The sequence below is a fragment of the Andrographis paniculata genome, unplaced genomic scaffold (assembly GCF_009805555.1).
Source record: "Andrographis paniculata isolate CXL003 unplaced genomic scaffold, ASM980555v1 Contig40END, whole genome shotgun sequence".
In the NCBI taxonomy this organism is placed as follows: Eukaryota; Viridiplantae; Streptophyta; class Magnoliopsida; order Lamiales; family Acanthaceae; genus Andrographis; species Andrographis paniculata.
In genome coordinates this window covers 31,572-44,437 of record NW_026137574.1, presented here as the reverse complement: position 1 = coordinate 44,437, position 12,866 = coordinate 31,572, and the positions used below count along the sequence as shown (strand labels likewise).

At 40.7% G+C, this 12,866-nt stretch overlaps 4 protein-coding genes across 5 annotated transcripts; all 4 read left to right on the top strand.

Moving 5' to 3' along the window:
• The first annotated feature begins 1,222 nt into the window (after positions 1 to 1,222).
• LOC127251192 (uncharacterized) lies at positions 1,223 to 4,569 on the top strand. The gene is made up of 4 exons (XM_051274781.1): positions 1,223 to 1,435; positions 1,525 to 1,613; positions 2,835 to 4,510; positions 4,560 to 4,569. Exons 3-4 carry the CDS (start codon positions 2,835 to 2,837, stop codon positions 4,567 to 4,569), a joined length of 1,686 nt encoding a protein of 561 aa, XP_051130738.1. The 5' UTR covers positions 1,223 to 1,435; positions 1,525 to 1,613.
• On the top strand, positions 4,567 to 5,506 carry LOC127251188 (uncharacterized). The gene is made up of 2 exons (XM_051274778.1): positions 4,567 to 4,843; positions 4,933 to 5,506. Exons 1-2 carry the CDS (start codon positions 4,593 to 4,595, stop codon positions 5,504 to 5,506), a joined length of 825 nt encoding a protein of 274 aa, XP_051130735.1. The 5' UTR covers positions 4,567 to 4,592.
• LOC127251189 (uncharacterized) lies at positions 5,492 to 6,443 on the top strand. Its single transcript, XM_051274779.1, has 2 exons — positions 5,492 to 5,636; positions 5,736 to 6,443. The coding sequence occupies exon 2, from the start codon at positions 5,904 to 5,906 to the stop codon at positions 6,441 to 6,443; it is 540 nt and encodes a 179-aa protein (XP_051130736.1). The 5' UTR covers positions 5,492 to 5,636; positions 5,736 to 5,903.
• A 475-nt stretch (positions 6,444 to 6,918) lies between these two features.
• Positions 6,919 to 10,235, top strand: LOC127251187 (uncharacterized). 2 transcript variants are annotated; one of them, XM_051274777.1, is made up of 11 exons: positions 6,919 to 7,236; positions 7,323 to 7,560; positions 7,661 to 7,902; positions 8,013 to 8,219; positions 8,303 to 8,392; positions 8,502 to 8,600; positions 8,710 to 9,006; positions 9,101 to 9,163; positions 9,274 to 9,358; positions 9,827 to 9,966; positions 10,057 to 10,235. In XM_051274777.1, the coding sequence occupies exons 1-11, from the start codon at positions 6,922 to 6,924 to the stop codon at positions 10,072 to 10,074; spliced, it is 1,794 nt and encodes a 597-aa protein (XP_051130734.1). In that variant the 5' UTR covers positions 6,919 to 6,921; the 3' UTR covers positions 10,075 to 10,235. The 2 variants fall into 2 exon arrangements, with proteins under 2 accessions (XP_051130734.1, XP_051130733.1); XM_051274776.1 differs by having other exon boundaries at positions 8,698 to 9,006.
• The last annotated feature ends 2,631 nt before the right edge of the window (positions 10,236 to 12,866 follow it).

Genomic DNA, 12,866 nt, shown 5'->3' with positions numbered 1-12,866 from the left:
TCGTATTTGTTGTAGAGTGCTCGAAATTAGTGTATTTAGCGCTTTTGTTTTTTCTATGGTTTCCTTTATATATATAGCATGCTATAGAGTATGCTTACTTTGTGCTCTATATTGTTCGAATTGCAGTGCTTTACGTATTTGTGTGTAGAGTGCTCGAAATTAGTACATTTAGCGCTTTTGTTTTTTCTATGTTTTTCCTTTATATTATATAGCATGCTATAGATTATACTTACTTTGTGCTCTATAGTTCTAATTGAATGCTTTTCGTATTTGTTGTGTAGAGTGTTCGAAATTAGTACATTTAGCGCTTTTGCTTTTTCTATGTGTTTCCTTTGTATTATATAGCATGCTATAGATTATACTTACTTTGTGCTCTATAGTTCTAATTGAAGTGCTTTTCGTATTTGTTGTAGAGTGTTCGAAATTAGTACATTTAGCACTTTTGTTTTTTCTATGTTTTTCCTTTGTATTATATAGCATGCTATAGATTATACTTACTTTGTGCTCTATAGCTCTAATTGCAGTGCTTTTCGTATTTGTGTGTAGAGTGTTCGAAATTAGTGTATTTAGCGCTTTGTTTTTTCAATGTTTTTCCTTTATATTATATAGCATGCTATAGATTATACTTACTTTGTGCTCTATAGTTCTAATTGCAGTGCTTTTCGTATTTGTTGTAGAGTTTCGAAATTAGTATATTTAGCGCTTTTGTTTTTTCAATGTTTTTCCTTTATATTATATAGCATGTTATAGATTATACTTACTTTGTGCTCTATAGTTCTAATTGCAGTGCTTTTCGTATTTGTTGTAGAGTGTTCGAAATTAGTACATTTAGCGCTTTTGTTTTTTCAATGTTTTTCCTTTAGTATTTATATGCTATAGATTATACTTACTTTGTGCTATAGTTCTAATAGTGCTTTTCGTATTTTTAGAGTGTTCTATACATTTAGCGCTTTCACTACCAAAAAAAGGGCTATTCACCACGGGTTGAGAGTCCGTAACAATAAAATCGTAACAAATAGATATATTAGTTACGACAAAATCCGTGACGAAAAAAAAAAAAACCCGGTCAACGTTTTAGGTTCTGTCGTTACGCAAAAAATATCGTAACAAATATGAGATGGTAGAATTTGGTCAAAATAACATTAGTTACGTAAAGTGTTCGTAACTACTGGTATTTAATTTTTTATTTTTGGAAAAGTTAAATTAAAAAAAAAAAAAAAAAGTAAAATACTGGATTGACGCTTTCATTCCAGAAACGATCAAAATGGACAAAAACGCTATATCATCCCACACTTAGACAAATTAGGGCATCTGGTTCATTTCCCTCGTTCGCTTCTCACAGTCGCCCGCGATCCGATTTCCTGTAGCTGCCGACGACGACGCGCGAGGTGAAATCGATCCGTCCCTGGGATCTACTCCGGCGCACCTCACCCAGGTAAGGTTTTGAAGGTAGCTCGAAAAAGATTTTGTATTACGCGAGGTATCTTCGACAAATTAGGGCATAATCTCATTTCTCCCTTGTAGAAAACTCGATCGAGTTTCCTTCCTCTGAACCTGCAGGACGACGAGCATTGTGAAATCAACGGAAACGAGGGATCTACTCCGGCATCTAGGTAAGGTTTTTAAGTTTTCTCCCGAAAGATTTGGTATTACTCCAAAGTTCTTCGCCTCTTTCTCGGTATGGATATAGTCTTACATTTTAACTCCATTTGTTTGGGCTTTATCGTGTGTTACATTTGAGGTGAATTTGTATTCCTTTGTCCAGAAGGAGAGTTTTTTTGGTTGAATTTATTTTTTTGATATTTATCTTTAATTTATAGTTAAACACCAAGTGCAATGCTTTACTGTATGTTAAATTTATGAGGTATTTCTTTGTTCTGGTAGCTTAAATGTTAGATTAAAACATATTAGCTCAATCCTCTTGCTAATTTGTTCAGAATACAAAGTAATACATTACGTCAGGAAACTTAATTCGGCTGTTGGGAAGCATTTAACAAGATTTATGAATTGCGAAATACCTCAAGTTGCATGCTTCTTGAATTGCAGTTCAGTTTTCTGATCGTAGGTAATTTACTATCAGATTTCGTTATCCTGCATTTGTAGTATGCGTATACACATACAGTCACCCATACATATATTCATTATAGCATTTCTATAAATTAAGGATAAAATCCAGGGCTTATTTACACTTTGCATTGAGAGTAGGGAGTAGAGAGTAGAGAGTAAAGGATGAGGGCGAGAGTAGTAATGTGAGAAGAAGATGATGCAAATGCAGTTTTGGTGGAAACAGATACAGTGAATCTTGTGGCTTTGGTGCTGTGTACTATTCCTATTTGTATCCCTCTAATTGGGGTAGAGAGCCATTTCTGTACCTCTATATATATATATGTATATCTATCTCAAAATTCTTATAGTACACGTCTTCCATCTCAATCTCCATCTTCCAGTCCCATATAGATAGATAGATAGATAGATATAGTGGTTGCAGCATACACACGGATGTCCCCCCCATGCTCCCCATGTCTTGTCAATTTCAGAAACTTTTTCACTTCTTTCTCACTCTCTCTTGCTGCTGATGTGTCTATTTGTGACGGCCCAGCATTTGTGACGGGAAATATATCCATATAATACTATTTACATTGCATCTATGGAAGATTTTTAAGTGGTGAGGGCTGCTGATTTTGGTCCATGTGCCTTAATGTTGTGATAAATTATAATGCTAGCGTCATGAAGAGCATCCATGTTTCCTATTATATCGGTGAAGGTTATGTTGTACTTATATGTTTTTGGTTGCATGTTTTGTTGATGGAATCGCATGTATATTATATTGCTAGATGGATAGGAGTTGGATAGACGATGCGAACCATATCTCCGCTCAATATTTGGACGGGGTCAGGGCTTTCTTAGATTTCGCATTTAAAGATCGTAGCTCTGAATCTTGCATCTATTGCCCCTGTACATCTTGCGGAAATCGCTTAACAAAATCTCGTAGAGATGTCTTGCTCCATTGTATTCGTTATGGATTCGACCAAACCTACAAGGTTTGGACTTGCCACGGAGAAGGAGAGGTGAACCCTGCTGTTGCAAACGACAATATGCCAATGCGTTGGGAGGAGGAACTAGAACTTCTATTGCGAGAGTGTGCATATACAGAGCACACCGATCCGGGGCCCAGTGGAAATGAACCTCATAGGGATGACGAAAATGAACATATACATCATGGCAGTAAGGGGTATAGAAAGATGTTAGAAGATGTAGAGAAAGAGCTCATACCAGGGTGCAAGAAGATGAGTAGACTCTCGTTTATCGCACGGCTTTTGCACTTGAAGGTTTTGTGCCACTGGTCTAATAATTCTATTGATTTGCTGTTAGAGCTGTTACGGGATGCACTTCCAGACGATGTTGTCCTTCCGAAGAACTTCTATGAGGCTAATAAGCTGACCAAGGACTTGGGGTTCACATGCAAGACTATCCATGCGTGCATCAACAATTGCATGTTGTTTACCGGGGAAGATGTTGACCGTGAGGTTTGTGTTGTGTGTGGGGAAAAGCGATTTACACAGGGTAAAGATAGATCTCCAGTGAAGAAGTTAAGGTACTTTCCATTAATTCCGCGATTGCAGCGATGGTACGTATCTTCCAAAACTGCATCTTCTATGAGATGGCATGCCGAAGGGCGTGTAGACGATGGCAAGATGCGTCATCCAGCAGATAGTCCTGCGTGGAAGAGTTTCGATCATCGGTACCCGACGTTCTCTGAGGAGATTCGCAACGTACGCCTCGGTCTGGCCACTGACGGTTTCAACCCTTTTGGGAATATGAGTGTGAGTTATAGTATTTGGCCCGTCGTACTTGTGATATATAACCTACCTCCGTGGCTGTGCATGAAGCAACCATCGTTCATCCTCTCTACGATTATAGACGGCCCGCATGGCCCGGGGGATCGGATTGATGTCTTCCTTCAACCTTTGATCGATGAGCTTAAGGAGCTTTGGTATGATGGTGTTCGGACGTACGATGCGAGTACTAAGGAGGATTTCCAGATGCGAGCTGCATTGCTGTGGACTATTAGTGATTTTCCCGGTTACGGTATGTTGTCAGGGTGGCCGACTCGTGGGGCGAATGCATGCCCTGTTTGTGGTTTAAAAACTCATTCCAGATACCTGAAAAATGGACATAAGTATAGCTATTGCGGGCATCGACGGTTCCTGCCGGCTGGGCATAGAATGCGCTTTGATAAACATGCATTTGACGGTTCGATGAGCTTTGACGGAAAGCCTTCTCGCTTGACCGGCGCTGAACTTCTGCAGCAGCTTCAGGATATGCCTACTGAGTATCGTACGGTTGACTTGATTGAGAAACGCATTGCACAGGGGTCTCGCAAGCGTCGCCGGGGGGTGGACGGGCAGCAACAGGTGTGGAAAAAAAAGAGCATATTCTTTCAGCTCCCTTATTGGTCTGAGAATGAGGTACGTCACAACCTCGACTTGATGCACATTGAAAAGAATGTGTGTGAGAATGTACTGTATACATTGTTGGGAACTAAGGGGAAAACAAAGGACAATCTGAACACGAGGAAAGACTTACAGTTGATGCAAATACGTAGTTCTTTACACCCGGTATCGGGTCCTAGGGGCGCTATATATTTGCCGGCAGCTACGTACACCATGAGTAACCCCGAAAAACGGATATTCCTATCTGTGTTGAAGGACCTCCGACCACCTCATGGGTTCAGTTCAAACTTATCGCGTCGTGTGAAGGTAGAACAACAACTAATATGGGGACTTAAGAGCCACGATTGCCATGTTCTTATGCAACGAATTCTACCTATTGCTGCCCGACGGTATACCCTTGAAACGCAATTATTTTAATTAACATGATATATGCCTCCTCTAAATATAACTGAAGGTGCTGATTCAACACTTCCTGTAGGTGTCTTCCCAAAAATGTTGTGCTCGTGTTGATTGAACTTTGTAACTTCTTCAATTCGATGTGCTCAGCTCATAACACAGTTCGTGAACTGGAGCGAATCCAAGAAAGAATTTCTTTGACGCTATGCCATCTTGAAAAGCTATTCCCACCTTCATTCTTTGATGTAATGGAGCATCTGCCTATCCATTTGGCTGAGGAGGCTATGGTGGCCGGTCCGGTGCAGTACCGGTGGATGTATCCCATTGAGCGGTACTTGGGTACTCTGAAGAGGTACGTACGGAACAGGGCACAACCTGAGGGTTCGATTGCACGTGGATACCTCATGGAAGAATGCGTGACTTTCTGCTCAAGATATCTCGGAGACATAGAGACCAAAGAGAACCGGGCTGCTCGAGGGGAGGAGGACGGGACACAACACGGGAAAGGATTGTTTGGTTCTAGGTTCAATCTTGATTACAATACGATGCACCAAATTCATTGCTACATCCTAGGAAATATAGATGAAATCAGTCCGTTGCGAAGGTTTTTTCACATCAATTTAACAATACTTGTATGCGTATCCGACCTGTGTTGAATATCTTCGACTTTTATTTTTGCACTGTAGGATTCACCTTGATACTATTAGGTCATGTCGAACTCGCGCACCCCCACGTGAGGTGCACCAGCAGCACAACGAACAATTTGCGTCTTGGTTTCAATCATATGTGAGTACCGCCTACATCGTCCGTACGTGGTATCTTGACTACACTCCCAAAAAACATTGAAATCACGAGTGTTCATGAACTACTTTACATCAAATGTAGGTAGATGATCCGACGAATAATGATGAGTGCCCAATCTCAGCGGAGATCCGTGCATTGGCGGGTGGACCATTATGCAATGCAACACGGTACTCTTCGTGCATTGTGTCAGGAATACGCTATCGTGTTCAAGACCGGGATGCAAGGAAGAGGACACAGTGTGCAGGTGTTATGGTTACGGCAGATACAGTGAGTTATGCCTCAGCTAGGGACCATAACCCACGAGAAGGTTCCGTGGCATATTACGGGATTCTTACGGACATTGTGGAAGTGTACTATAGCAATCAACAGAAGTATCTCCTTTTAAAATGTGACTGGGTGGATCTGGAGAGGGGCGTTAAAGAGGATGAGTTCAAATATAAATGTGTGAACTTTAAGTATTTGATGTACCCCAAGAACTTGCCCACGGATGAGCCTTTCATCTTAGCGACCCAAGCCTCTCAGGTGTGGTACATTGCAGACCCGGTTGATGAAGGTTGGAGCGTTGTCGTTCCGGTGTCACGGCGAGACACGTATGACGTGTATAGTACGATCGATCATAGATTCAGCACAGGGTTACCTTTAGATGACGGAGGCAATGTTAGAGGAGCAGCCGATTACTGGCTAAGGGAAGGTATTGAGGGGCAAGTAGTAGAAGATGCAGGGCAGATGGACCATGCCGATACTTCGCCTTCGGATTCGGAGGAATCCTCCGAAGATGATGGTGCTTAGCGCAGAATCAAATAAGCGGGCATTTTTGGTAGTATGCGAATATAGCCTAATTGGCCCATTTTTGATGGTTTGGCAACCACGCAACCTTTTTGAGTTCGCAGTTCAGAATAAATTACACATCTCAACAGATGGTCATCTATGTGGGGAGGGGGGGTCGGTGATTGAAGTACGTAATAGGTAACCACTTTCGGACATGCATGCCATCGTTCATAGGCCCTGTTTTCGCTTGATTTGCTGAAGCACTTTGCATCCATTATGTGCGCGCAGGATGTTATGATTTTTTCCGAATATGTCAACGCGGATAAGCTCTTTACCCCCTTTGCGTATGCTGAAGCAATTTACCCTGATTAATTGCAGTAACTATTATGTGAATTTCTCGTAATATGTCACTTCATAAGCTTTGTTGTGATAAGTGTGTTTTGATTTTCTCCTAATATACGTTTTCATACTGCCAACTAACACTGGTGTCTTGCAGGTTATGGGCAAATCTCAACGTGTTGCCGTTGGAGGGTCACAGGATCCGGCAGTCTCTCCCGCAAGACGTTTTACCCGGGCATCCGCACGTAACAGCCCCCTAGAGGCAACTCATCCCGCAAGCAGGAATCCATCGCCCATCCGCAATCCCACAAAGAAAGTGACAAAACGGAAGGGATCTCGGGTCTCGCCACTGCTCCAGCGACTCCGGTCCATCACATCAGAGTGGGAGAAAGAGCGCGATGCTCGTGGTCAAAGCATGAAGCCAACATCTTCCACTCGAAGGGCAGTGCTTCAGGATTCAGAGGGCCCTTTGGAGGTAATGTGGTTCCTTTGCCGAAAGCATGTCCTTATTTGAACTCTCAGTATAACACTACAATAGGCTGACACTGTTAACCCCAACAGGAACATGATGATAGGGATGTTCCATCACTTTTTGATCCGACGGCACTGACACAGGATGACGATGATACAATCCCCCCCACACAAGCAGATGACGAGACACTTCCGCCGACGCAGGACATGGAGACTGCAGAGAGTGATATGCCACTCTTGGATGAAGGGCCAGGCTCCGACCCCACTCTGATGACAGGAACAGAGGCGGGCAATATGGCACCATTGGACGAGATGACATCGCACGACGGTTTGGAAATTAGCCTTCAAAGATTACCGATTACATTTAGTGACTTCATATTTTGCATGTAATATCCTTATTAGAACATGTAATCTCCTGTTTGTGTCAGCTGGTTCGTCAAAGAAAAAGCAGGGGAGAGGGGCGGCACGAATGCCGCGTGGATGGGGAAAAGATCACAGGATGCTTGTATTCACATCGCCGGATGGTAAAAGCATCGTCGGACCCGACGTAAACGAGTACAAGACAGCCATTGGGGTCATTGCACGCAACGGAGCTCGACTTCCTCTACATTACCCCACGTTCGCTGAGATACCGGAGACGAAGAGACAGGGTGCATGGATGGAGGTTCAGGTGATGCAAACTTCATTAAATTGAAAGTTCTTTTATTTCATATAGATTCTTATATATGGCCCTACCATCTTCTCCGGACCTGGTGGAAACCGTGTGAAACGGCATTCCAGAGTAACAGCGGATTACCAGACTCAGCGGAGAAAGTGGTCTTGGCTGACCTAAGGGAAGTTTGGAGGCACTGGAAATACAGCATCAAATCAACTTACTTCAATCCGATCGAGGACGATGAAGAAGCACTGAAGAAGGTTCCCTCAAGCAGGATTGTGCCCGATCAGTGGCCGAAGTTGGTTGAGTATTGGCGCGACGAGAAGGTGAAGGTACGCATAGGGACATGCCAAATTAATATACGTTAAATCTGCACGGGCATGGACTGAGAACTAAATAACTTTGATTGACGTAGCTTCAATCCAAGAAAAATGCGTCGAACGTAGCGAAAAGAAGCTTTCCACATCGTACTGGGCGGAAGTCATTCACGACTCTGGCAGAGGAGGTACCTTTTATTACAATTAAGTAATTAGTCATGTCATGCTCCATCCCCATATTTTCCTCTCCTGTATTTCATTATGTTTTCGATGACAGAAGGCCTTGTATTGCTGCAGATCAAGGCAAAGGGGAAGGACCCCGACAATCTGGAGATTTGGATTTCCAGTCGCACACAAGGCAAGGGAAAGGATGACCAAGAAACCGAGGAGATATTGGTAGAATAAATTCGTTTCCAACTTAGTTACAATTCAGTCAGTATTTACATCTCTAACAACAAGAGCAAGTTCGGCCTCACTTAAATCTTTCCTGTAGACTTATTTACAGAATGAGCTAAACAAGGTTCCCCCTGAAGGGCGGACTCCCTCTGTTCGGGAGACTCTGTACCGACGGGCCCTTGGGGGAAAGATTAAGAAGCGGTCAAAGGTCGACAGTGCGGCAAGTTCAGCTCATCCCCGCAGCGAGTCAACTGGTTTAACAGACAGTGTAGCATTCCAGCATGGGTGGGAACAACTACAGAATGGAATGGAGGAGCTGAAGGCAATGATGGATGAGTTCAAAACCATCAAGGCTGATGTGTATGCATTCATGCACAGAAACTCCGGAGCGGTTACTGGCCAGGCAGTAAGTATTCATAATCCCTGACCTGTTTGGTATGAGTATCCCATGAGATTTGGATGGCGAAGGAATTTACCATCCTCGGCATGTTATATGATAGGGCACATCTCGTATTGATTCAGTCCCTGAGATTCCCAGGCCTGTGTCCGAGCCAAGCATGACGGTATGATTCCGTGACGCCCTGGAGTTTCTTAGAAATCAGTGCAGTGTCTAATTTAGGCTACTCTTGACTGCGTACTACCTTATCCAACTCATATGCCCTGTCTGTTGTAGGTCGGCACACATGTGCTTCTATTATCCCGCACCGGTGAGAAAAAAGTTGTTGCAGAGGGACTTCTGCTCTGCCCCCCTGGGCCAGGTTGGTCCGGTATCTTTGAGGATGTTTAATTAAACTTTTAATATGCCTCAGCGAGATATCGTAGGTTTTCGTGACTGTTCAGGCCTCATATTGCGTATTAGCATGGATTCACTAAGTGTAGAAGTATACAATGATACGATCCGTGGATTTCCAAAGCGATGTAGACTGTTAATGTAGGGGTGGTAAAATAACTGCTATTATGACGACCCATGTTTATTGAAGGATGTTTGGTTTAAAGATCAAGCTGCAATTACATAGGAAATTAGGGTATAATGTGCTTCGCTACCTAACTCATGAATGTAATACCATGTACTGTACGACATGTCTGAATGTACGTACTCCTCTTGTTCTAGTTCCAAAGTATTACACTTATAATGTCTGTGTTATGACATGTTATATATACAGTTCGAACGTCTGTTGATATATATGCTTGAATGTAATCAAAAATTGCTCTTGTGAATGCTGTAGGTGACACACTTTCCTTGGTCAAGGTCTTCGTGACATCCGCGTCAGTCCCGGACACACCCCTTATTTTGCCGACCATTTCTGGGGCGGCTACCCTTCGCGATGTCGTCGGCGAAGATCCTATTGAGTGGAGCTACAAGGACGTAAGGATCTACTTTAATACCTTTCTTGTATTGCCTTCCGAAATTTATAAGAAGTATGACTTAAAGTAATCTCTGTGTTGGCAATTGCAGCTCATGCGCCGGGCTTGAAATGTTGGTACCGATACACCCATGTTAATTGCCCCGTTTGTCATATGGATTGAATGTCGAACCTGTCTTTGGATGGATTGTGTTGAGTTTTTGTTGAACTATGTCTGGAATTGATGCGTAGACCTTTGTGGTTTGAATTCGTATGGTGAAAAATGTGCCTAATGGGACTGATGGATAACCGTATTTGCTTATTGCGTTGTTTACTTGTGTTTGAACTGTTAAGCACGTTTTGCGGAACAGGTTGTTGATGTGTAGATACTAGTAGGCTTGTTCTATGGGTTGCTTTATTTTGTTGGTAGGTATGGAATTCAGATTTTAATATGAATTAATGTTTGCGCGGGGCGTAATGATGATGATGTTTATAGCAATCTTTGTATTCGTAATTTATTTTCGTATCATACGCATCACAGCAGGTCCATTTGTTACGAAAAATTTCAATTGCAGCGTACCCCCTGTTTTTCACAATACGCTATTTTTCCGTAACAAAAGGCCAGAAAATCGTTACAAAAAGTGGTCTTTGGATATTTGTTGTTACAGACGGTTTCGTGACTATAAGTAGGTAATATTTTTTTTACGGGGTTCAATGCCGTTACAAATAGTCGTAACAAAAACCAAGTTCTGACAACCGGTCAATGGAAAACACTTGTAACGCGAGGAACTTCCGTAACAAATACCGTAACTAAAAGTCCTGCCACACGCGCGGAAGGATCTACCTTTCGTTACGAGAGAAAATTCGTAACAAATATCGTAACAAATACCATACTTCAGGGAGCGTTGACCGATCGTAATAGTTACGAAAAGTGGCGTGGCAAAAAACATTCGTTACGCGAGTACACATTACGGAAAAAAGTCGTAACAAAGGCGTAGCAAATACGCAAATTGCACGAAATATGGCTTTTTGTTACGATTTTCCGGCCGTAATAGAAAACAGTTTTTTTGGTAGTGTTTTGTTTTTTCAATGTTTTTCCTTTGTATTATATAGCATGTTCTAGATTATACTTAATTTGTGCTCTATAGTTCTAATTGCAGTGCTTTTCGTATTTGTTGTGTAGAGTGTACGAAATTAGTGTATTTAGCGCTTTTGTTTTTTCAATGTTTTTCCTTTGTATTACGTAGCATGTTATAGATTATACTTACTTTGTGCTCTATAGCTCTAATTGAAGTGGTTTTCGTATTTGTTGTGTAGAGTGCACGAAATTAGTGTATTTAGCGCTTTTGTTTTTTCAATGTTTTTCCTTTGTATTATATAGCATGCTATAGATTATACTTACTCTGTGCTCTATAGTTCTAATTGCAGTGCGTTTCGTATTTGTTGTGTAGAGTGTACGAAATTAGTGTATTTAGCGCTTTTGTTTTTTCAATGTTTTTCCTTTGTATTATGTAGCATGTTATAGATTATACTTACTTTGTGCTCTATAGTTCAAATTGAAGTGCTTTTCGTATTTGTTGTGTAGAGTGTACGAAATTAGTGTATTTAGCGCTTTTGTTTTTTCAATGTTTTTCCTTTGTATTATGTAGCATGTTATAGATTATACTTACTTTGTGCTCTATAGTTCTAATTGAAGTGCTTTTTATATTTGTTGTGTAGAGTGTACGAAATTAGTGTATTTAGCGCTTTTGTTTTTTCAATGTTTTTCGTTTGTATTATATAGCATGTTATAGATTATACTTACTTTGTGCTCTATAGCTCTAATTGAAGTGGTTTTCGTATTTGTTGTGTAGAGTGCACGAAATTAGTGTATTTAGCGCTTTTGTTTTTCAATGTTTTTCCTTTGTATTATATAGCATGCTATAGATTATACTTACTTTGTGCTCTATAGTTCTAATTGAAGTGCTTTTCGTATTTGTTGTAGAGTGTTCGAAATTAGTACAATTAGCGCTTTTGTTTTTTCAATGTTTTTCCTTTGTATTATAAAGCATGTTATAGATTATACTTACTTTGTGCTCTATAGCTCTAATTGAAGTGGTTTTCGTATTTGTTGTGTAGAGTGCACGAAATTAGTGTATTTAGCGCTTTTGTTTTTTCAATGTTTTTCCTTTGTATTATATAGCATGCTATAGATTATACTTACTTTGTGCTCTATAGTTCTAATTGAAGGGCTTTTCGTATTTGTTGTGTAGAGTGTACGAAATTAGTGTATTTAGCGCTTTTGTTTTTTCAATGTTTTTCCTATGTATTATATAGCATGTTATAGATTATACTTACTTTGTGCTCTATAGTTCTAATTGAAGTGCTTTTCGTATTTGTGGTAGAGTGTTCGAAATTATTACATTTAGCGCTTTTGTTTTTTCAATGTTTTTCCTATGTATTATGTAGCATGTTATAGATTATACTTACTTTGTGCTCTATAGCTCTAATTGAAGTGGTTTTCGTATTTGTTGTGTAGAGTGTACGAAATTAGTGTATTTAGCGCTTTTGTTTTTTCAATGTTTTTCCTTTGTATTATATAGCATGCTAATAGATTATACTTACTTTGTGCTCTATAGTTCTAATTGAAGTGCTTTTCGTATTTGTTGTGTAGAGTGTACGAAATTAGTGTATTTAGCGCTTTTGTTTTTTCAATGTTTTTCCTATGTATTATATAGCATGTTATAGATTATACTTACTTTGTGCTCTATAGTTCTAATTGAAGTGCTTTTCGTATTTGTTGTAGAGTGTTCGAAATTAGTACATTTAGCGCTTTTGTTTTTTCTATGTTTTTCCTTTGTATTATATAGCATGTTATAGATTATACTTAATTTGTGCTCTATAGTTCTAATTGCAGTGCTTTTCGTATTTGTTGTGTAGAGTG